Genomic DNA, 24,421 nt, shown 5'->3' with positions numbered 1-24,421 from the left:
GTGCACACCTTTAATCCCAGCACTTAGGAGGCAGAGGCAGGTGAGGTATCTTGAATTTGGGGCCAGCCTGGTCTATGTAGTGAGTTCCAGGACAGCCAAGGCTATACAGAGAAACCCTGTCTCGAAAAACCAAATAAATAAACAAATAGCTAAAGCGGTTTACATCTTCCAGCCAGGCAGCTTTTGTAACTCCAAAGAAACCATCAGGTACCCTCTAGCCCAAACCCCACGGGTTTCATCTCTTGCTGGCTACCACCCACCACTGTCTCACTACAAAGGCTCTGGTCTCTGCTTCTTCTTCCCTTTGCCTTCTTCTCGCCAGAATTATCCCAAGTTTTTGAGATGAACCGTTCGTTCCAATGGTAGTTTAAAAATAACGTCTTAACATTGTTAAAATAACATCCTTGGATTTTCTTTTAATGTATAATGTGGATTTTTTTCCTATTTAACATGTTTGGAATCTTAAAGATCTTCTTAATTTTTAACGTTTTGCCTGAATATATGTCTGTGGCATCTGTGTGCCTGGTTCTATGGAAGGCAGAAGAGGGAATCAGAACTCCTGGAACTAGAGTTAGATTAAGAGCCACCATGTGGGTGCTAAGATCTAATCTGGGTCTTCTGAAGAGCTGCCAGTGCTTTCAACCACTGAGCCATTTCTCTAGTCCCTAGCTTTTTCTCTTAACAGCAGTGTTCCAATGGGTGCACAAGAAATTAAAGATAGCGAGGCATGGTAGTAGATGCCTTTAATTCTGGCCCTTGGGAGACAGAGTCAGGCATATCTTCGAGTGGAAGCCCAACCTGGTCTGCAAAGCAAGTTCCAGACCAGTCAGGGCCATATGAAGAGATCTGGTCTCCAAAAACAAAACAAAGTTTAAAATGGTCTTGATAAAATGTTCCTCAAATCTATAATCGTTAAATTTAATTCAAGCTTTAAGAACAACCTTAAGATGATTGTATGCTTTCAGACTAGACTGAAGGAGGATGGTGGAAAGACTGCAAAACTGTTGATTGCCATTTGACAGGAACTCGGTGCTGTTCCACTGGTACTGCCCTTGCCTGGGAGGCCCTGGATTCAAGCCCAGCACTGAAACAAAAGGTAGAAAGATGCTTGTAAGGTTAGGAAGCCAATGTACCAGTAATGTGTAACTTGTAACAACAGGTTCCTTGTTAAAACAGAACAGTGAACTGATTTGTTACTAGTTTGTATTTCTTTTTTTTCTTTCTTTCTCTCTCTCTCTCTCTCTCTCTCTCTCTCTCTCTCTCTCTCTCTCTGTCTCTCTCTCTCTCTCTCTTTGAGACAGGGTTACAGGGTTTCTCTGTAGTTTGGGGGTCATCCTGGAACTAGCTCTTATAGACCAGGCTGGCCTTGAACTCACAGAGATCCGCCTGCCTCTGCCTCCAGAGTGCTGGGATTAAGGGCATGTGTTACCACTGTCCTGTTTTGGATTTCTTAAGAATAAACTTCTGGGGCTGGAGAGATGGCTCAGTGGTTAATATCACTGACTGCTCTTCCGAAGGACCCAGGTACGATTTCCAGCACCCACACAGCTTTCTGTAACTCCATTCTGGGGATCTGACACCTTCACGCAGACATACATGCAGGCAAAACACCAATGCACATAAAATAAAAATAAACCTTAATAAAAATACTTTATAAAAGAAGAATAAACAAGTTTCTTTTGTACATCGATTTCCATACCTATAAAAGTAAAGGAAATAAGAGAACGTATGTTAGAGTTGTTAATAGGGTTAGATGAACAATAGCTTATACAATAAACACTTTTTTCAAGTAATAGTGAAATCACTTTTTTCATAGCAATAGTGGTTGCTATGATTGACATTTTGCATTGATTTCTTTGGACTTATTCATAATGTTATTTAGTGCCCCTAGAACAGGGTAGGTACTTAATACTTTTTAAAAAATATTTATTTATTATGTATACAATATTCTGTCTGTGTGTATGCCTGCACGCCGGAAGAGGGCACCAGACTCCATTACAGATGGTTGTGAGCCACCATGTGGTTGCTGGGAATTGAACTCAGGACCTTTGGAAGACCAGGCAATGTTCTTAACCTCTGAACCCTCTCTCCAGTCCGGTACTTAATACTTTTAATCCATCACAAATACTTTAAAACTTCTCCGGTAGTCATACAGTGCAATGCATACCTGAGGGCAACTTGGCACCAGAGGCTTTCGGGTCGAGGCCTGAGATGACTGGCTTCCTATGGCCACGTGGCACTCGCTCCTGGTTTTCTCTGCCTGTCATTCTTCTTAGCCTGAAGGCGAAAGAGCTGCAGGGCGAACGAACTCGCCAGCTTTAGCTGCACATGCTTGCCGCTGCCGTCCGGGGGCGCCCAAGCTGCTGGGTGTCGTGAAAGTGTCGTGAAAGCGGCCTTCCTTGACGGTTCCGGGCCACCTGTAATAAGCGGGACGTGCTGGAGTGTGGAAATTAGTATGGAGACATCCTTGCGGCTTGGGCATTGCCGCGTTCCCGTGGAGAAGCAGGCGGCCGTCGCCTGGGACTGCTGAGTTCTCGACTTGGACTGCACGGCGGCCGCAAGGCCATGCTGGCTTGGCGCGTGGCACGCGGCGCGTGGGGGCCCCTTCGCGTGGCCGGCCGGCCGCCGGGGGCGCGGCTCGGCAGGGGCGGCTCCCGCAGGGCCCTGCTGCCGCCCGCGGCCTGCTGCCTGGGCTGCCTGGCCGAGCGCTGGCGCCTGCGTCCGGCCGCCTTCGCCTTGCGGCTGCCCGGCGCCAGCCCGCGGAACCACTGCTCCGGCGCTGGGAAGGCGGCGACCCCGGGGCCCGCGGCCGGAGGAGGCGCCACAGCGCAGGCCCCGGGCGCCCATTGGGGCCCGGCGAGCGCCGCCAGCCCGGTACGTACGAGAGTCGACCGAGCAGGTGACGGGCTCGACGCTCTGTCGCGACACTCGATGTTCTGGGAAGTTACGGGCAGGCGGCGCGTTCGGTCGCCGTGAGCTTCCGGGGGCCCCAGCCGGGTACAGTCTCTGGCCAAATTAGAACCCACTTTAATCCCCGTCTGTCTACACCCGTTGCTGGGAGGTGTGTCTGCACGTTGCATTGGTAAAACATAGCTCTCGCTCGTCTAGTTAAAAATCTATTTTTAATTTTTTGAAGCGAATCTTGAGTGTATAGGGTAAATTCGGAAGCGTCTAAGAAGGCCCATCTGTTCGCTAGTGCAGGTTTGGTTCTTCAACCTTTGGCCATTGGTCATCATATACAGTAACACGGAGGATAATTATTTAGCGTGGGTTGTAATGGAAAGATCCTTCAACTTTGTATTATAACTTAAGCCTATTCTTGAGGTGACACCTTACCTGCTAACATCACGTCCCAGGCAGGAGACCCCAGTTCATGAGTGTGGTACACCTTTTGTTGTCATGTTAGCAAAGCTCGTGCAATTATTACATCTTCAATTGTTAGGTCTTCAGAGGCCCCTGTCCTGCTCCGCTTTCATCAGTTACACAGCATGGGCTGAGGTGGCCACACCCCGGCAGGGGTCTCAACGGCAGGAATAGCTTTAAAGCCCTTCGGAGCTTGAACGCTGGATGCCTTGAAGCGGCCCTCAACCTGGCTGAAGCCCTACCCAGCACAGTTGGCCGAGTATGCCGCAGGTTATCTGGTTGGGTAATCTGAGATTAAGCTTTCCCAGTGTTGACTTGTACAGATGACTGTGATAACTAGCTCTCGGCGAGCGTTTCTTGTAGGGCTCGAGCCCCTTCACTGGCCCAGTAGCTGCCCATCCAGTGTACGACTGCTGGCAGCAGCTCTGACTTAGGCTTGCCCCGGGGGCATAGCAGACTAACTTTGGAGCTCTTCATTCCTGGCTTTTGCTTTGTGTCACATCTTCTCCACCACGAGCTCTCTTCCCCTCTTCCCAGCCTTTGTGAGTTGCTGTGATATTGGATCAGTGTTTGACTGACCTTGTACCACCATAGTGTGTTCCGCAGGCTTGTCCTCCTTACACGCACAAAGGTCAGGACAGCGTCCCTGATCCGTCTCACCAGCCTGACGCTTTTCCTAAGTTTCAGGAATGCTCTAATATTTTGAACCTGGGTGTAAATGAGCATGTTTTCATACAACTTTATAATGTGATCCGACTTTGAATAGAACATTCCAGAGTAAAGGGCTGTATTGCTTCTGATTTTGGTGTAGTAGGATTTGAAGTTCTACAGTTTTCTCTTTTTTTAAATTTACTTTTATTTCGTTTGCATTGATATTTTACTTGCACATATGAGGGTGTGAGGGTGTCAGATCTTGCCGTTAGAGACAGTTGTGAGCTGCCATGTGGGTGCTGGGAATTGAACCTAGATCCTCTGGAAGAGCAGTCAGTGCTCTTAACTACTGACCCATCTCTCCAGCCCTGAAGTTCTATAGTTTTCAGTGAGAGTATTTTGTCATCTGATTCCAACAGCTACCCCATTATCCCTCTACACCAGTATGCTTTCTGTTGGATTCTTTTTGTAAAATAAATGCCTTTTCTTAGGAGGTAGGTGGCTCATGAGATTTTAAGATATCTTGGGAAATGAACATTGACGCTTTTTCCCTTTGGTGCGTGCACACACACTTGCTGTGAACACATGCAAAGATGACGACAACTTTCCTGGTGTGTCTCTTTCTATCGTGTGTCCTGGGAACTCAGGTTGTCAGAGTTGGCAGCAGGTACCCACACCTGCTGAGCTCACCAACCTGCCCCCCCTTTTTTCTAAGAAGGTTAAGGTTCAGGCAAATTGGTTACTAATTTATTGATTTAAAAAGATGTTAGAATGGTTCTTTGAAGACAAAGTCCAGCGGGCAAATCTGCTTTCAGGTTCCGCGGTTCCGGCTCCAGGGACAGACATTTTCTTGCTGTTTCTGTCCCATGTGGCGCAGGGCATGTCAGGTCTGCTGGGCTGGAGTTCCAAAGTTGCAGTGCTCTCGGGAATCTCCTGTTTGGCACAGGAGGTCTGTCCTTAAGGGCAGCTGCCAAGGAGCCCTTTTGTCAGTGCCAGTTTCTGCAGCTTGGCTCCAAATGAACTTTCAAGAAGTCACAACTCCAGGTGGGAGCTGGGAACACCCTCAGTTTTTATTTGAGGGAGGAGAAAGTGTCTCAGCATCTCCATGGCCACTTTAGAAATGGAGAGATTTACAGAACTCTCCATTTCCATGGGTTTTTGGTTTTGATTTGGTTTGGTTTTGATTTTTTTGAGACAGCGTTTCTCTGTAGCTTTGGAACCTGTCCTGGACCTAGCTCTTGTAGACCAGGCTGGTCCCTAACTCACAGAGATCCGCCTGCCTCTGCCTTCAGAGTATTGGGATTAAAGGCATCTGCCACCGCCGCCCAGCTCATTTCCATGTATTTTAACGTATGAAGTTGTATTTTATAAAAATTATGCTGTCTTTGTCTTTCAGTATGAAAATCCATGGACAATCCCAAATATGTTGTCAATGACGAGAATTGGCTTGGCCCCAGTGTTGGGCTATCTCATTCTTGAAGAAGATTTTAATGTTGCACTAGGTGTTTTTGCTTTAGCTGGGCTAACGGATTTGGTAAGTTATGAATATGTTTGTTTTTTTTGCTCCCTTCTAAATCCCATACTACCCACAATTCCCCTGGAGTACTGGAAGGTCAACCTCAGCATGAGTGTGATCTAGCACTTTGTGTAAGGACTTGTCTTCAACATCCATGTGGAACTGCTTTTCTGAGATCTAGAGGAGCTAGAAAAGACGATGAAGATCTAAGATCTCCAAGTGTAAAGGTTGTGGAGAGCTGTAGGAGAGGATAATCTTTACCCTTGGTTTTTAACTTCTTTTAAAAAAAAAACCACACATGTAGAAATGTTCAAGATCCAAGTACTTACTGTAGCGGTAGAATAAAGAGAAGTTCTGGTACTCCATGTCTACTGTGAAGGAAGTGTTCTGATCTCGGGAAAGTGGAGGAGGATGCGGCCTGGGAGCTGGTGCAGGTCGTGTTCTGCTTGGTCATCCAGCAACACACCTGTGGCTGCTGTGCAGTGAAGGCCTTGGTTCGAGATGGGAATTGGGCATCCCTTTTCCTACTTCCTCAGCACGTGGACAAGGAGAGGCGTTCTTTGGTATCACTGTCAGTTTGGGGAGTGTGATATCAAATTAGAATTTGGAGAACAGTGCCATAATAGAAGGCTCTATTGCTTTTGCTGGCCAGCACTGCCATCATAGATGACTGTATTTATTCCCTACCTTTTTACAGAGGGTGTGCAATGGCTTACAAAATTTTATGCCCACAAACACAGTTGAGAGAAGTGGAGAAGGGCAGAGGAAAAACTTGAGGTCAGGGCGGTATGAGCATGTGGAAACAGAACCAATATTTTCTCAGACAGGAAAACTGGGCGATCTGTTTACACCTGGATAGGAGATAAATTTATGTCTTCAAACCTATTTGTTTTTGAACAGTTTTGCTCAACATTTATTTAATGAGAGTAGAAAACTGATTTCCCAAAAGTAAAGATTGTATGGAAGTTTAAAAACGTTCTGGGCAGTGGTGGCCCATGCCTTTGATCCTAACACTTACGAGGCAGAGACAGGCAGATCTCTGAGTTAGGGACCAGCCTGGACTACAGAATGAGTTCCAGGACAGGCTCCAAAGCTACAGAGAAACTCTGTCACAAAAGACCAAAAAAATAAAATTAAAAAAAAGTTTGCTTTTCTGTCTGTGGTTCATAGAGATACCTAGTAACAGTAGTGTTAGTAATGAATGAAGTTAATGGAAGGCTTTGAAGATGGACAGACGTGAGCATTTGTGTTGTCTTAGTGTTTCTGAATATGCAGCAGGTACAGCCTTTCAGTGAGCTTTGCCTTTCCTTCTCAGATGGTGGTTCTCCTTTGTCAGCATCTGTCCGTCTACTCATCATTTCTTCTCCTTTCTTCAGGACCTGTTTGTCCCTCTCCTGAAGCTCTCTCCACTCATTATTGGTGTGGTCTGAAAATCTGTCCTAGAACATTAGACTGATAATGAAATATTTTAGATAGTAAAGTTGGGTTTTTTTCCCCCCAGACATTGGATTTACCTTTTATATTTGTTAATTTGTGAGGACTTTGTGGGGTAAGGGTTCAGCTGCTACATGACATGGCCTTATTGAATGAGAGAGGCACCCCATCAAAAAGCATGGCATGATGTGTATGGAAACCAGAATTAACTGGTACCATATTGTGCACTTTCCCATGGAGATTTGGATGCCTCCGCACCTGCTGGTTTTATGCAGGAAAATGGCAGGATCTGATTGTGTGGGAAGTAGGCTCTGGGCCAGCAAGAGTTGGGAGCCAAAGAGTTGGTGAGGAAGTAGCTTAGACTGAGTTGGAGTTTGGAGTTAGAAGTGAATGGGCTTGGATAATGTTCTGAATAAAGTATTGATATGTTGTTACACTGGGCAGATTGACTGGAAATAAAACAGGATCACCAAGGCACGCCACCCCCACCCACGCCCATCTTCAAAATCAGGTTCTTGGTGATAAAACTGGGGAATGGGGAACCCTTGAGACAGGACAGGGTTTAGGGGAAACCACCAAGCTCCTGATAGCTGTTGCTTTAAGTTGAATGTGGTAATGTAGACCAGAAGATGGCAGATTGGGAGCTGCCTGATCAGAGGAACTATCTAAGTGAGGTGAATTAGTCAGTGAGAGGGAGAAGTTGGCAGGGACGATAGGGATGATGAGAAAGGAAGGTGAGACAGTGCCAAAGTGCTGCTAGTGTGAGGTCACATGGTCTGAACATGCAGAGCACATTGGTGATCTGCATGAGAACTTTGTAGAGGTGTGAGGATGATTGGCCTAAGTTGGTAAGCAAATGAGGGGTGGTAGTGGCTGGCACTGCTTTTAGAACAGTTTTGTTTTGTAGGGAAATAGCGAAGGAGGGCCAAAGGAGGGTTGTTTTAAAGACGGGTGTGCTGGGGAAGATTTTGGATTAGCTAAGTAATAAAATGAGGAATGGAATTCCATTAGGGAAGACAAGATGAGTGCAGCAGCTGACTGTGTATTAGGTGCAATGCAGGGAATACTGCTGGTTGTCTGTGACTGTTTTCTTCTAGGAAAGTAGAGACGTGGCTGTGGGCTAGAATGAGAGCATTTAATAGGCATGAAGTAGGTCAGGGTTACAGCATAAAGTAATACTGTCAGTAGATAACAGCTAGGCGTTGAGTGCACACAGAAGTCTGTGGTCAGGAATTTGTGAGATCAGTCAGCCCATTTATGTATTTTTTGGAGCAGTGTTTGGCCACTTGCATGCTGGCCTGACGTGCATGGTGCTGGTGTTGTTGGAGGAATGAAGTGCAGTGAGAGCAGTGTGCTTGTTTGCACAGGAGTGACGTGAGTTAGAGCAATAGTGAAGACGGCAGTAATGCCAAAACGTGGGAAGTGGAGAACAGAACCTGTACCAAAAGCTGGGTCTTCAAGGCTTTAACTCCCCATTATCAACACTTTGTTAATTAACCTTACCTCCAGTCCACTTAAAATAACAGCACCAAAGGCAGGCTGATGACTGCAAGATCTGGACCAGCTAGGTCTACTTAGTAGGCTCCAGGCTACAGAGTAAGAGAATCTGCCTGTGAATGAATGAATGAATATTACAGGGTGAGGGGAGGGAAAGGGCAGGGAAGAAGAAAGCTAATTGTTCTAATAGTGATTGGAGTAGTTAGTAACTGCTCTTTTGAGGACTTGCTAAGAGACTGAACAAGCATTAATCATATTATGTGCTGAAGGTAGCCAAGGCTTTGAGGTAGGTGGGTGTTACCTGTTTTAAGCAGGAAGAAAAGCCAAGTCAGAGGCCTTGTTCAAGGCCACGCAAGAAGGGTGTGCAGAGCAGGACTTGCAGCAGTCTGTTCTGCTGTTGTGGCTGTGTGGTTGCTGGTGGGTTTTGTTTTGTTGTGCTAGGGATCATCTGGCCTTCTGAGTATCAGGTGAGAGATGTGACCTGAGCCGCATCCTCAGGCTTAAACCAGCGATGTAACCACTCCTGGGACTCTTTCTCCTTAACTTACTGGGATACTTGGCAATCCGTACTTAGTCTTACATAAGTTAGTTTTAGTTTATATTGTTTTCTTAGAAATAAGAATAGGTTTCAGACATTTGTTGGTATAAAGTTAAATAAAACAAGTACTATACATTGGAGCTTAGGATAAACAAGCCTTGTGTCATGTGACTAGGCAGCACCAGTTTTTGATCCTGTTTGTGGTCCTCATGACCAAGTCTGGCACCTCTCGAGTTAGACTGGAGATTCATTGTTTATGGTAAAAGAAAACTTGGCAACCTGGTGTGATCTAGGTTAAAATATTGTTTCTAATCAAAATAAGTAATAAAAGAAGTAATTTGCTAGGTGTGGTGATGTATATCTTTAATTCCAACATTCAGGAGGCAGAGGCAGGCAGACCTCTGAGTTCCAGGACAGCCAGGGCTACATAGTGAAACCCTATAATTTAAGTATTAGCATTTTAACTAGGGTAGGTACAGAGGATTACATTTTTCTTTCATAGAATGTTGAATAATTGAATTAATAGTGGAACTAAACAATATATGTATGTGTGTGGCACATTTATTTCTTTGTGTGTGTGAGTGTGTGTGTGTGAGAGAGAGAGAGAGAGGGAGGGGGAGGAGAAGCGGGGAGGGGGGCAGGTCATCAAACCCAGGGCTTCATCGAAGTTGGTCAAGCGCTCACTGAAATACACCCCAGCTCTCTAATGAAATAAATTTTAAGATTGAATTAGATAAGAGTCAGAGAGATGGCTCAACTGTAGAGTGCTTCCTGCTCTTCCAAAGGTCCTGAGTTTGAATCTCGGTACCCACATCAGACATCTCCCAGTTGCCCAGTTCTGGAAGATTTAACAGTTTCCTCTGGCCTCTGTGAACACACATGTACACATACAAACACACAGCTTACAGTCACACATATACATAAGTTTTAAAACAGGACCCACAAGAGTCAGCCAATACAGGAAAACAGAGATGTGAAAGCTGAGTGTCTCACAGTTAAAAAGTAGTTCTTACAGGCAACAGTAGCCGTTTGGCTCAAAACAGTGGGCTCTTAGTCCCAGCTCTGTCAGTCATGCCTTCCGTGAGTTGTGTGGGTTTTTATCTCTGCATTTATGTTTGTGCTCATTTCACATGGGCATGTTGTGGAATTAGTAAGAAGTCAGTAGGACCCCTTGGAGAAGAAAGAACAGTACTATAAACATGAAATTTTTTAGATAATTTGCTGTTTTAAAAGCTAAAAGACTAAGAATGTTTGGGGATAAGAAATGAGATTTTGCTGACATTTTCTGAAAGCATAGTTGTTTCTGGTATCTCTTAAGCTACAAATTACCTATTCTGTTCCTATGATGATGTTTATCTAAAAAACACTTCTATTTTCAGTTGGATGGATTTATTGCTCGAAACTGGGCCAATCAAAAATCAGCTTTGGGAAGTGCTCTTGATCCACTTGCTGATAAAGTTCTTATCAGCATCTTATATGTTAGCTTGACCTATGCAGATCTTATTCCAGGTAAGAACACTTGTGTGTACTTTAAATAACAGGGAAGAACAATGGTAGTGAGCTTAGGACTTCTCTTGAGAAATAGTTTTTCTTCAAAAATGTTTTCAGCTTTAAACTGTTTCCTCAATTTTAAATAAGCCGTTTTGCTTGCCACACTGTTTATTGTAGAATTTTGTTCTTGTTACACTAATAGAAACAGTTTCTTTATAACTTTATTTAAAATTAATTGAGATAATAGTCCACAGTGCTGATCCACAATACTCTGGAATTTTTTGGTGATACTTTATGTGTTTCTAGCACACAGATATTTGGAAATAATTTAAAATCCTTGCAAGTCGCTGATTTGTTTTTTTTAATTTTTATTTTATATATATGGTGTGTGTATTTTGCCTGCATGTATGTCTGTGCCCACGGAAGACAGAAGAGGGTATCATATCCACTGGGACTGAAGATAGAGACAGTTGTAGCCACCATGTGGGTCCTGGAATCTAACTCAGGTCTCCTAGAAGAGCAGCTGATGCTCTTAACTGCTGAGCTATCTCTCCAGCCCCCAGGGTTATCTTTATGAAATACAGTTTATTCATAATGGGAACTCTGATACTGTAAAGATATCTGTAAATTTTACCTTAATTTTTTTAAAAAAAGATTTATTTATTCATATGATTATTCTTTTTACATGTGTGCTTTCATGGCAGAAGAGGGCATCAGATCCTACTATAGATGGATGTGAGCCACCATGTGGTTGCTGGGAATTGAACTCAGGACCTCTGGAAGAACAGCCTGTGCTCTTAACCTCTGAGCCATCTCTCCAGCCCCGACACTGTTCATTATTATTCAGTTTTAAATTATATACATACACAATGCACTGTCTGAGTATTCGGAATCTTTATGTGTGTCGTGCCTCTATGGTTCCTCATTCTGTGCTCTGGCTGTATTTGTCAAGCGTGTCTTCTTCCTCATCCCCCAAGAGTTAGAAGTGAGGTTTGAGAACGGAAGCTGGTTCGTTGTTTGTGTCTGGTAAAAGAAGTGCAGTGGTGTCTTATTGTGTTGTCCGTTAGTGTCCATTGTTGGCATTTGATAGGTGAAGTGTAGTGATGCCTCATTCTGGTCTCTAGGTAGAGTCCTTGAGTGTCCATTGTTGGTGTCTGGTAGACACGTGTAGTGATGCCCTTCCAGTTTGATTCAGGTTTTCAAGTGCTCAAGACACATTAGTTATAACTAATAACATTAATTATTAATAACTAATAACATTATTAGTTATTAGACATTCTTAGCTGTTTCCAGTGTGTCTGATCTTAGAATCAGCTTTTTTTCAAAGGGAAAATAAAAATCTGTTGGGGATTTGAGTGATTTGGTTACATGGAATTTATAGGCATCTTTTGACAGATTTATTCTCAGGTATCTGATAGTTCGTAATGTTCTTGCCATTGGAATCATTAAAGCATTGTTGTGTGATGATCATTGTTACTGATGTGACAGCAGTCAGGTCTTTTCCTATGTTAGCCTGTGTCTAGTAAGGCTTACTCCTGACGCTATTAGTCTGCTGGCTTGTCTCCAGGCTTAGTATGCACTGTCTGTGGTTGTGACTGTTTTGTTTTGTCTCTCTCATTTCCTCACTACACTGTGTGTCTCATGCTGAGCGGGAGCAAGCTTGACTCACCCCAATTCAGACGCAGCTTTTACAACCACTTTGTGGCGTGATTCCCCCAAGTATTCATAGATCCGTTTTGCAAATTAAGTAGTAGTTTTTCTTGGAAATTTCTTCCAAGTGTTCATCATGACAGAACACTGAGAACTGCTTCTTGGCATTTTATGGTCTAGCATGTTTTCCCTTTAAGCTGCTATTGAGGTGAGTTGTAGTACTCTTTTTCTAGTGTTAAAACAACCTGGTAGTTCTTGTGAAAATTAAACTTAGCCACGATACATGGAGATATTGTTGGATTTGGTTTGATGATATTTTGTTGAAGATTTTGCATTCAGATTATGAGATCAGCTGGCATACTTTTTTGTGGGAGGCACTCGTTGTGATTTTTGTCCCCACCTTATACTTGCGAGGCATCATTCTACCACTGAGCTAAATTCCCAAGCTGTAGGCTGGAATTTGTTTCTTGAAAAGTCTTTGTTGGTTTTTTAAATTAGCTTTTTAAGTTATAAAGTAATGGGTTTCATCATGGCATCTTCATAAGTAGGTATTGTTACACATTGTTCTCAGTCATTCCCCTTTGTCTTCAGTAGACCCTTTTCATTCTCCAGTTAGATGCCCTCTGCTTCCTATTACACATGATACCATTACCTGCTCTGCAACCACCTTGCTTAAGATCTTGTTCTTTCAAGGAACCCCTTTCTAGCTTTATGACCTACAAAAGTGTAAATACGCACATACATGCACACATACATGTGTACATTCATACGTGTAAAATTTTAAATTTAAGTTCTACCTGAGAGAAAATGTGATTTTGAGTCTGACTTACAGAGCCCAATAATGATTTCCAGCCCATTTGCTATAAACGTCATGACTTCCTTTTTCTTTTTTTTTAAATATTTATTTACTTATTATGTATGTAGTGTTTTGTCTGCGTGTATGCCTGCAGACCAGAAGAGGGCACCAGACCTCATTATAGAGGGTTGTGAGCCACCATGTGGTTGCCGGGAATTGAACTCAGGACCTTTGGAAGAGCAGGCAGTGCTCTTAACCGCTGAGCCATCTCTCCAGCACCAATGACTTCCTTTTTTTTTTAAATGGTGTAAAAATTTTGTTCTTCCAATCATTTATGAGCATCTAGGCTGTTTGAGTTTCTTGACCTTTTTGAATAGTGCAACAATAGACATGCAGTTCTCAGAGTCCTTCTGCTGCGTACTTGCGTGGCATAGCTGGGTTATATGGTGGCTCTGTTCTCTCTTGAGGAAGCTCCATACAGATCCCTCTAGTAATTGCATTCTCCTTTCCACATAATCTCTTCAACATTTGTTGTTGGTCCCTGTTTTTATACTAGTGTTGTAACTTATCAAACAGGTTAGTGACTTTTTTCTTAAGTTCTTGAGTAGTATTTGTGTGACATTACAGTTTTTCATCTTGAATGTTTGATAGAATTTGTTGAAACCATTGAGAAGAATTTTGAAAGGTGATTAATTTTTAAAGTTGTTTAATTGTTTCAGGGTAATTCAGTTTAATAATTCATCCTTTGTACCTTTGCAAGTGGTGATTTTATTCCCTAAGAACTTACCCATTTTATTTATATTAAGAAATTATTATTTTAGCACTTTTTGGTGGTACCTTAAGATTTATGGTATATAAAAATGTCCACATTTTTATCTTGAGTCTTACTCCTTTTGCTTTTCTCTTGATTAGTTTTTTCACATGCTTGCCAGTGCTTTGAGTCCCAATGAACCAAATAAGGCTTTGAAAAGACTCAGATTATTTGTGTTATTAAATATTGCTCTCCTCCCCTTCTGTCTTTCTCTTTCTCTGGGTTTTCTTTGATCCTTTTTTGTATACCAGTTCTTTTAGTAGAAATAAAAAAGACACTACATATAATGAAACATTTTTAATAACTATATTAAAAATAAGAAATAGATTAAAATTTTGATGAGGCATTTTATTTAATGCACTGGATTAATGGCATTCTTCTGGGTCATTGACAGGCTAGTAAGGTGCCTCCAAACCTGAGGATCTGTTCGATCCTCTGGACCCACATAGAAGAGGGAGAGAACTGATTCTGCAGTCACTTCTGACTCTCTTGTCAGCACATGTGTACCCCGCCCACATGCTCACACACTAAGTCTTTAGGTGTAATTCAAAAGTGATTCTAGCATATCTCAATAAGAAATTACCAAATTAAACTATAAAACTTCCAAATCAAGTGTTTACTCAATTTACTGCACCTTCCTACTTTGGTGAGCTTGTGGCTGTAGTATTGACAGCACAGTCTATCGATGAGCACATTTCCCTGAGGCTGCATTTTCTGCTTATGTACCATTTCACTGCATTGTGTGTGTTTTGTGTTAGTGGCTTTGTCGCTGTCCAATACAGAATATTTTCCTCATAATCTTTTGTCTGTCTGGCTAATAATTATTTTTTAGGGTGAGTGTGGCTCAGGGTCAGAACATTTCCCTAGTATGCACAAGGCCCTATGTTCAATCCCCGGTTCAACTAAAATAACAATATTTTTTAGTTGTCAATTTGTATGGATGTTGTAGGTGTCTTTTTAATGATTTCAAGCTTAACTGCATGTTCAGAGACTATGCTCCATGACTTTAGTCTCGCAGCTTGTATACAATCAGATTTTATAAACGTGTGCTTCAGTGAATGGATACTCTGCAGTACTATGCTGTGATGTTCTCTGTATAAGCTCAGCAAGTGTAATTTTCAGTCTTGTTGAAATCTTTCACATCTTGACTCCCCGTTCCTCCCCCCCCCCCTTTTTTGCTTTCTTGAAAGTTACTGAGAGATGAGGTTAAAGGTTTTTTTTGTGTGTGTGGTGTGTCTTGTTTTACTCATCTCCCCTCTACCCCCCGCAATTCTAATTATCATGATATTAAAAGCACATAAGTTAAAATTGTATATTTATGAAAAATAGAGTGTTTTATTTGGAAGTGGCCCACCAGATGGTTGCAGGTAGTAAAATGACTCCAGAGACACTGCCAGGTCCCGGTGCCGTATTGACTCCAAGAGTACTGCCTAAGTCTGCATTCCATAGACCTCTATCCCGGCACGGATTCCTCACAGTTAATGGTTTAACTTGCTTTTAAACTATGGTTATTGTTAATTTATCTGCTGATGCTTACTATAGAAATGCTTGCTTAATAATTAAGGAAGTGCATCTAAAAATCATGATCCACATGGTTCATTGTAGCCTGGCTACTAGAGTCATATGCTCTGCTAGACACATTTTTCTCTTTGAAGCAGCACTGTCGTGGAGGGTGAGACCAAGGCAAATCCATTTTGCTCTGCAATTGCAGGTACAGAGTCAATAGTATGTCAGAACTGGATAGGACCCTAAACACTGCTTCAGATTACCTCTGAGCTGTTTGAAAGTACCATGGGAAGGATATTGGTAAACCATGATTTGAATTCAGGATTTTTTCCCATCAGATTTATTTTGTGAAAGATACAGGATTGTGTGTTAAACTTTGTATGGTACAGAAGGCTCTAAAGTGAAGTAAGTTCTCTGTCCTCCCACCTAACATATCCTCCTATTGACTATGGCCCTGGGACCGTGCTGGAAAATCTGAGGAATATGAGTTGAGTATCCCCAGTAGCAAGCAGCTAGGGGTTTTGGGTTGTTGGGGGATTAGTGATGTTCAGCTGGCAATGTGCAAATATTCCAAAATCCAAGAAACTGAAACATCTCTTGTCCAAGCACATTGGATAAGGGACACTCAGCCTGTGATAAGAATTGACAGGTGAGGTAGGGAGAAGAATAATAGTTGTGTGTGTAGGAACTAGCTCAACAAGAGTGAACATATTTTGTATTTCTGTAAACTGTATGTAGACACTCTTTAGAGAGTAGACTACAATTCAGATACAAGGGATACTGAGACCTCAGGATATTTTAACTTCCCTTACATCCCCATTCACTTCTCGTTACTTTACATCCAGTTCCAGTGACCAGGACATCTTTTTCCCAGAATCACAAAGCTGAGAAGAGTGGGGGATGGGGAGGCCGAGTGTGGCTCCACTATGATGTACAGGCTTGCAGTTTATAGACAGACATGGGAGAGAATAAAAGTGGTGAGCGGAGGGAAGTCACAGAGCCAGAGTCTGCGGTTCATTCTGATCACAAGAAGGAATAAAAAGAGCAGAGCTTCACTGTAGGGGCCTGAATCATCAATAAGTATTTATTACAAAGATTTTACTAATGGAAAGCATCAAGTAGTATGAGGCTGATTGAGGCTTTTCTGCAGTCAAAGTATCTATTTGTAATTTTCAGACTCCTCATTTCTGGTTTTTATATTTGATTTTCAGTCCCTCTCACTTACATGATCATTTCAAGAGATGTAATGTTGATCGCTGCAGTGTTTTATGTCAGATACCGAACTCTGCCAACACCGGTAAGTTTCACAAAATATTCCTTTAGCATTACTCATAAATATTTACTCTATTGACTGTAATTTCACTTTATGAGAATAGTTTATAGTAATTGTTTTTTAATGGGAATTTGAAAAAAATTACCCTGCAGTTTGAACACACTCATAGTCTGCTTTAAAAGATGGATTTCTTTCTGGGTATGATGACACATGCTTTTTATCTCAGCATTCCAGAGGCAGAAGCAGGTGAATCTTTATGAGATTGAGACTAGTCTGGGGTTTACAGGGCTACAGTGAGATCCTAATCTCAAACAGAACAAAAACTAATTTCAGTTGATAGTATATATGAAACCCAGGGCAGCTTGCCAGGCACCAAACAGCTCATTCTTATAGGTGTTTCATAGTTCCAAGCTGTATATTGTTTCATTTAGCCTCACCATGAATGATCCAGATGTTATTTTTAATATGTCATAGAAGAGTGGAATAATTTTGTAGGACTTGACAAATCTACAGTTTGAAGAATCTTATTTTCAATAGCCTAGAATGATTAGAAAGGTATGTACATAGTGCAGTACATTGGGGCTAGACATAGGGTAAACACTGATAACTTTTGTTTGAAACCTGAACAGTAAATTGAAACTTTTTTTTTCTTTTGGCAGCGAACACTAGCTAAGTATTTCAATCCTTGCTATGCTACTGCTAGGTTGAAGCCCACATTCATCAGCAAGGTAAGAGACTCACAGCAGCCTTGTAAAGAAGCCTGTCCTTTATGAACTTTTATTATAATAGAATGCATATAAGTCTCAGTCAGGAGCAGCTCAGAATAAAAGCATTCTTAAACATTTGTGTGCGAGTGTGTACATGCTCATGTCCAGAGGGCAGAGGCATCTTGTGGGGATCAGTGTAGCACAATTAGTAAAAACCCAGAGACAGATATTGGGGTTCAACCTGAAGGCCCGAAAAGCAAAACAGCCAGCCACTTGCTCTTTCCTCTACCTCAGTCCGAAATGGCGATCCTGCCTCCAGGAATCTCAGAATGGGACTGTGTTTGAGAACTGTCTCCTCCCGTTCTATATTCTTTAGGGCTGGGATTAAAGGCGTGCACCACTACTGCCTGGTTTCTGTGGCAAACTAGTGTGGCTGCTGGGTTTAAAGGTGTGTGTCACCACTGCCTGGTCTGTAAGGTTGACCAGGATGGTTGTTTTACTCTCTGATCTTCAGGCAAGCTTTATTTATTAAAATACAAGTGAAATATCACTGTAGGTCAATTTTCTCTTTTTGTCTGTGGGTCTTGGGAATTGAACTCAGGTTGTCAGGCTTGGCTACAGGCACTTTTGATTGCTGGCCATCTTAATCAACTTGAGAATGAGACATTTAAATGCATTGATTAGAGGGGCTAGAAGAGGGGTCAGGTAGACAGTCTGAAGTTAATTCTTCTGTCTTCTAAATTTTTTTAGATCTTTGGTATATGTAGTTTGTCTTTATTGATGGGATAAGAAATTATCTTGAATGAGATCATAGGGCAGATAAAAGGTGACATTTAAGTGCTTCTTGAGATGCAAGATTATAGTCTTTTGTGCTTTTCTTGGCTCCATGTGATCAGAACACCATATTGTTTTGAGTTTCTCTCCATTTAGTTTGGCTTGCTATATATTGCCTTTATTATGTTTAGGTATGTTCCTTATATTCCTGCTCTCTCCAAGACTTTTATTATGAAGGGATATTATATTTTGTTGAAGGCTTTTTCAGCATCTAATGAGATGATCATGTGGTGTTTTTTTTTTCCCCGTTTGTTTATATGGTTGATTACATTGAGAGATTTTCGTATGTAGAACCATCCCTACATCTCTGGGATGAAGCTGACTTGATCATGGTGGATGATTTTTTTCTGATGTATTCTTAGATTCATTTTGCCAGTATTTTATTGACCAGTTTAGCATCAATGTTCATGAGTGTGATTGGTCTGTAATTCCGTTTCTTTGTGTGGTTTGGATATCAGGGTAATTGTAGCCTCAGAAAAAGAGTTTGGCAATGTTCCTTCTCTTTCTGTTGTGTGGAACAATTTGTGGAGTATTGATATTCTTTTTTGAAAATCTTGTAGAATTCTGCACTGAAACCATCTGGTCCTGGGTTTTTTTTTTTTTAGTTGGGAGACTTTTGATGACTTTCTATTTCTTTAGCAGTTAGAGGTCTATTTAATTTGCTTATCTGGTCTTGATTTAATTTTGGTAAGTGATATTTATCCAGAAAATTGTCCATTTCCTTTAAGTTTTCCAATTTTGTGGAGTACAGGTTTTTGAAATATGACCTAATGATTTTCTGGGTTTTCTCCATGTCTGTTGTTAGGTTCCCATTTTTGTTTCTGATTTTGTTAATTTGCATAGTCTCTCTCTGCCTTTTGGTTAGTTTGGATAAAGAATAAACACTGTTCTCACAGAAGGTTTCTCAGGCAGAATTTATTGTTTATTTAAAAAAAAATCCCACTGATCACTGTCCTTTGACTGAAGGATAAATAATAGGACGAAGATGTGTCTCTGCACCTTCCTTAGCTGCATCATACTCAGATTGCTTCATAGAATGTCGTCTTCAGACTGTTTTGGGCTCTATTTTGTGCTGTTGAGGATAGGCAGTGCTTATTTCCCCAGAAGATTTCATGGCAATGAATTTTTTCAGTTTCTGACCTCACAGGGTGTGGCAGGCAGCAAGGAAACGGCCTTGGAAGTCTGGGTTCTGGGTTTGGCTTTGTTGCTTGCTGTGATTCTTTCACCCAGGGAGAAACCACTTCATTATTTCATATTTACAGAGCTGTTTGGATGGGTAACAAGGAAAAAAGGTAAAAAGTTTTCTAGCACCCTTGAATTGCTGCGGGAATCAAGATGTCCCTTCTGATAGTTGTCAGCACCCTTGCTGTAAATAACATGATGTAGGCAGATAGGTTAGTTGTTGATTCTGACCTGTTAGGTATTCTCACCTGGGAGGCCAACTTTGGCATGGGTAACACTGTTTGATCCACAATGCTTAGAGTGTGTCATGATGAGTATACCTTTGCCTCGAAAGCTTAAAACATGACCCATTTGGCACCGTTCATTTATAATGCCTTTATTTTTAAGGTAAATACAGCAGTCCAGTTAATTTTGGTGGCAGCTTCTTTGGCAGCTCCGGTTTTCAATTATGCTGACAGCATTTATCTTCAGATACTGTGGTAAGCTACATTTAGAATTACTCTGAGAATAATGAGTACAATGGCTTATTGTGACAATCCTAGCGTGACTTTGTTCTTGAAGTTAGATGACAAAATTCTGGCCACCCCCTTTTCTCTTTCAATTATTTTCCTCTACTACTTTTCCTGGTTTTATTTGCTGTCTTTTTTTCTTTCTAAATGCTCTGTGAGTCCACTTAATGCTAGTTGTATGTGCGCAGGTATATAATACCCTCTACTAGAACATGGTAATCTCTAAGGAACCATATACCTGAAGGAAACCAATTCTCTTTTCCCCTAGCAGGCATCAGTTGCCAGTAGCATCTTAGAAAGGGGTAGAATTTCATGAGTCCCAACTTTTCTTCATGCAGACATTTTGGCTGGTTTGTGCTATTCTTAATGCATGCCTACAGTCATAGCCACTATAAGTTTATGTGTATAGTGTCACCATCATGTTCAGTAAGTACTATTTTTGTTGCAAATGCCCACTGCTTCTGGCTCTTAAAATTTTCTCCTACTTCTTGCATGATGATCTCTAAGCTTTGGGGATAGGGAATGTGATGTATAGCTCTTCTGTTTGCAGCTGGGTACTAAACAGGTTCTCATAAGCAGCAGTTTGCCCAGCTTTGAACTCTGAAATCTTTAATAGCAAATGTTTGCAGAAGTGGCACAAATATTTTGGGAATAACCAACTACTTTCTGATTGGATTTAAAACCTCCTGCACATGATGGCACTAAGCCCGCTTCTGTTAGCAGGACCTGAAAACCATTGACTGGCTAAGTGCATTTTGTGCACTGTGAAGATGTGTCATTGCAATTGTTTTAATAAGGAACTTAATGGCCAATAGCATTGGAAAGGGTAAGTGGGACTTCTGAGAGAGAGGAGGGTAGGATTCATCAGCCAGACATGGAGGGGTCGGACATACAGAGTAGAGGAAAGGCAAAGAGCCATGTGGCAGAATGTAGATTAACAGGAACGGATTAATTTAAATAGTAAGAACTAGTTGGGAACAAGCCTAAGCTAAGGTCAAGCTTTCATAATTAATAAGTCACTGTGTCATTATTTAGGGGCTAGTAGTCTAAAGAAAGTCCGACAAGAAAGCTTATTTGTGATTATTTGTAAATGTCTTGAAATGCGTCAGCTTAAATTTTAAGCATTCCATATAGACTATCATTATTGATTTTGAACTATATTTTAGTAAACTTTTAATTATAATTAAAACATGCTTTAGCAGTCTGAAACAAAGGTGGCTTGTTAACCAAAGTAAATTATGCTAAAGACTTTTAAAAATGATACAATCTGAACTTTATTTTCTTACATAAAATGAAAGGGTTTTTTGTGTGTGTTTTGATTCATTAGTGAAGGTTTTCTCTCTCTCAAACTGCATCCATGTATAACTTGGTTCTTCTGTTTTTGCTTCAAGGTAATGCAAGGTAATTTAGATATGTGCCAAGCCGTCTAAGTAGGAGCAGTCTAGATTTACGCCATATTTCTCCAGTCTTTTTACAGTTGTCTCCATTCTGTCTGTCTGAACATGTTTTCATGGGAGAAAAAGAGAACATAGAGCACCTACGGTTGTAGTCAGAAAGGACAGTTGCTAGGACTGCTAATTGGGTTGTAGGCCTTGATGATTAGATGACTTATTTGGCATCACCAATTCAGATGTCTTACAGGAAGGAAGTAATGGATTTAGATTTTTGTTAGCTAGACAATTCTGTCACACAGTTCTATTTTCTTAGTCCATCTTTTACATGTGTACTTTATGATTTTTGCTGTTAGTGTTTTTAGATTTGACAGCTGAGTCCCATTTCTCCCCTCCCAAGGTATTGCACAGCCTTCACTACAGCTGCGTCAGCATACAGTTATTATCACTATGGTCGGAAAACTGTTCAGGTGATAAAGGGCAAATGAGAGACACCCAGCTCCAGCAGCAAGGAAGCGACTTGCATCGTCGATAGCAGCGCCAGCGAAAGCTACAGGACTTTCCCCATCTTGGTGTTCAGCTTGAGAAAGGACTTGTCAGACAAACCATGTCTTCAAACCGAAGTAATGTACGTTGAAAATAAGCTCTATCATGGGCCTATGCAGAATTTCCAGTGTATTTTTAAATACAAATAAAACTATAATGTAGAATTTTTAATCTTAAGTTTTTGATTAATTTGTGAGATGAATTATTCTAGTTACTGTTTTTTAAAAACATCGTTGATAGCATTGAAACAAAAAAGCAGGAGAGCTTTCCTGAGATTAGGTATATACCCTACACAGCGTGGCTGCGCATTTTTATGTTTGAATTTTAAGTCTATGTACACATTAACAATTTATGGGGTTGATACTTGACTGTTTGAAAAGATGAGAATAAACTTAGCTGTGGGCAGGGTAAAGGTATACAGAGACTTAAAATGCACAGAGTTTTGAAAATAAAAAAGAGCAAATAAAATAGATGGTCTTGGAGTTTATCAGTAGTCTTCCAGCCTCTCAGGTACCAAATAGTTTATGTATTAGGATAACAGGTAACACAGGAATCTAAAAGGCAGAGAATTACATCATGCCTCCCCACTACTTCACATGTGATTTGTATGATATTGTAACCTGTACTCATATGTCATGTAAATAATATAAAACTTTATATTTTTCGGAGTCTTTTTTTTTTAAGCTTTGGAGAATCTTCTATTGTTAACTCAATAAAAGAATAAAAGTGCTGGGGAAAACATGTCTTTCACTTGGTTTGTTCCATGGTGTGTCTTTATGCAATTGTCGAAGTTTCCCAATCTATGAAGTGCAGTAAGATGCAGCACTTCCCCTTACGTGGTAAAAATAACTGGTTCAGGACCATTTTACTTGAAAGAACACCTGCCACACCTTGTGTTTAGGATAGTGGGGTGCAGGTAGGGTCAGAAAGCTGGGGGTTCCTCTACATACTGGAAGCCTTTGGTTGACCTTTCTCCTTAGTTTTAACCTAAGTGTAATGTGGAACCATATAGTAAAACTCTGCTCATTCATTTCCCGGCCACCCAGACCCAAAATAATCACACAGAAACTATATTAACTAAAATACCACTTGGCCAATAGCTTAGGCATATTTCTAGCTAACTCTTATTTGAATTAACCCATTTCTGTTAATCTGTGTATTACTACAAGGCTGTGGCCTACCAGTAAGGTTGTGGCTGATGGCTGACCTTTCTCCTTCAGCAGCTACCTGGTATGTCTCTGACTCTGCCTTCTTTGCTCCTGTTTCTCTGCTTGGAATTCCTGCCTTGCTCTATTCTGCCCTGCCATAGGCCCAAAGCAGCTTCTTTATTAACCAATGGTAATAAAACATGTTCACAGCATACAGAGGGGAATCCCCATCAGCTCTGCAGTCAGCTTGTTGAGCTGTGTTAAAACAGAAGTTAGAGATAACTAACTCAAGCCTCCTTGCGTTTTTTGTTGGTGCAACTCTTGCTGGTCCTGGCTTCTCATGTCGTCAGGTACTAGATTATCTACTGTGGCGGTTTGAATGAGAATGTCCCGAAGTTTTGGGTGTTTGGATGTTTTGTCCCCAGTTACTGGCACCATTTGGGAGAGATTTAGGGGGTGTGGCCTGGCTGGAAGAAGCATGTCATACTCCTGAGGTTTCAGGCTCGGAGGTTTCAAAGCCATGTGCTTTTGATTCCCCGTTCCCTCGCAGCCCCAGGCCTCTGACGCAGCGACAGCTCCGCCCAACCAGGAGCTGCCTGGGGACTCCAGCCCTTGGCTGCAAAAGCAAATGCTCTGCGCCATGCTTGGTTGAACACTGCCCGAGGGCCCTGCGCCCTAGCCCCTGCCCGCAGCACAGCAACGGCTCCATGCCATGCCGCTGGTGGTGCAGGACTCAACTAGGAGCCGCTGTGGACTCTAGCTACACAGTGGGCTAGAGACTGTGGGCTGGGACACAGCAACAATGGATCCAGGTCATGCCATATGGCTGGTAGGAACACCAAGACACCATCATGGTGAGCAAATATAGTATGGGGAAGTGAAAGAGAGTAAGGTAGAGAGGTCCATGGGCTGGAGAGAGCCAGATCTGAGGAGGGGAGGGTGATGAGAAACAGGCCAGTGTGAAAGGCCTTGTTGCCACCTGAGTCCGAGGTGATGGCTGGACCTGTTGGGCTAATCTTGATCTGAAGCAGCTGGATTGACGTCTGACTCCTGTTGGCACTGAGGGCCACGCAGAGGCCTGTAGTTTGGACCACCACTTGGTGTTAATTGGTGTTGGGGGGCGTGCACTGCCGTCTGGGGCTATGGTTCTACCACAGCCAGGATCTGTATTGATGTCTGTGGCCCATGTTGCCACCAATGGCCACACTGATGCCTGGGGGTCTGTGAATGTCTGAGGGCCTTGCTGCCACCAGGGCCATGCTGATCTCAGTGATATCATCTAGGCCAGGGCTGCTGCTTGGGCCATGTCTGGGTTCGTGGCTCTACAGCAGCCAGGGTCTGAGATGATGTCCACGGCCCGTGGTACCACCAAAGGCCACATGGATCTGGTCAGCCAGGAGACTGTTGGTGTCCCAGGGCCATGGTGTTCGGCAAGAGCGAGGGGAATGGCCTCTCGTATCACAAAAGTTTGAGAATGAGCCTTTTCCCTCACCGCCTGAAGCACACAAGTGGGCCCCGCAGCACATGGGAGAGCCAGCCCTGCACACCACCTGGACAGTACATTAGAGCTGACATGGT

General features: G+C 42.2%; 1 protein-coding gene and 1 long non-coding RNA gene across 4 annotated transcripts; one reads left to right on the top strand and one right to left on the bottom strand.

The window, feature by feature from the left end:
- Nucleotides 1–728: 728 nt before the first annotated feature.
- On the bottom strand, nucleotides 729–3,476 carry LOC125413759 (uncharacterized). The gene is made up of 3 exons (XR_007236027.3): nucleotides 3,337–3,476; nucleotides 2,168–2,417; nucleotides 729–1,084 (listed from the first exon to the last, which is right to left on the bottom strand). It is a non-coding gene; the product is annotated as an uncharacterized LOC125413759 (long non-coding RNA).
- Crls1 (cardiolipin synthase 1) lies at nucleotides 2,409–22,436 on the top strand. 3 transcript variants are annotated; one of them, XR_015004169.2, is made up of 8 exons: nucleotides 2,409–2,874; nucleotides 5,411–5,548; nucleotides 10,379–10,508; nucleotides 16,465–16,550; nucleotides 17,186–17,254; nucleotides 19,637–19,728; nucleotides 20,482–20,584; nucleotides 21,550–22,436. XR_015004169.2 is itself a non-coding variant. In XM_048455400.3 (7 exons), the coding sequence occupies exons 1-7, from the start codon at nucleotides 2,566–2,568 to the stop codon at nucleotides 21,635–21,637; spliced, it is 912 nt and encodes a 303-aa protein (XP_048311357.3). In that variant the 5' UTR covers nucleotides 2,409–2,565; the 3' UTR covers nucleotides 21,638–22,436. The 3 variants fall into 3 exon arrangements, 2 of the variants coding, with proteins under 2 accessions (XP_048311357.3, XP_048311356.1); XM_048455400.3 differs by lacking the exon at nucleotides 20,482–20,584; XM_048455399.3 differs by lacking the exons at nucleotides 2,409–2,874; nucleotides 20,482–20,584 and adding an exon at nucleotides 3,491–3,622.
- The last annotated feature ends 1,985 nt before the right edge of the window (nucleotides 22,437–24,421 follow it).

This window comes from Myodes glareolus, chromosome 10, assembly GCF_982192425.1.
Source record: "Myodes glareolus chromosome 10, mMyoGla1.1, whole genome shotgun sequence".
NCBI lineage: Eukaryota > Metazoa > Chordata > Mammalia > Rodentia > Cricetidae > Myodes > Myodes glareolus.
This window is presented reverse-complemented; position numbering and strand designations above follow the sequence as displayed.

Coding starts and splice junctions, on each gene's coding strand:
- Crls1 (XM_048455400.3), top strand. CDS start 2,566: ATGCTGGCTTGGCGCGTGGCACGCGGCGCGTGGGGGCCCCTTCGCGTG. Junction 2,875..5,410: donor CGGCGAGCGCCGCCAGCCCG/GTACGTACGAGA, acceptor TTTGTCTTTCAG/TATGAAAATCCATGGACAAT. Junction 16,551..17,185: donor ACCGAACTCTGCCAACACCG/GTAAGTTTCACA, acceptor TTCTTTTGGCAG/CGAACACTAGCTAAGTATTT.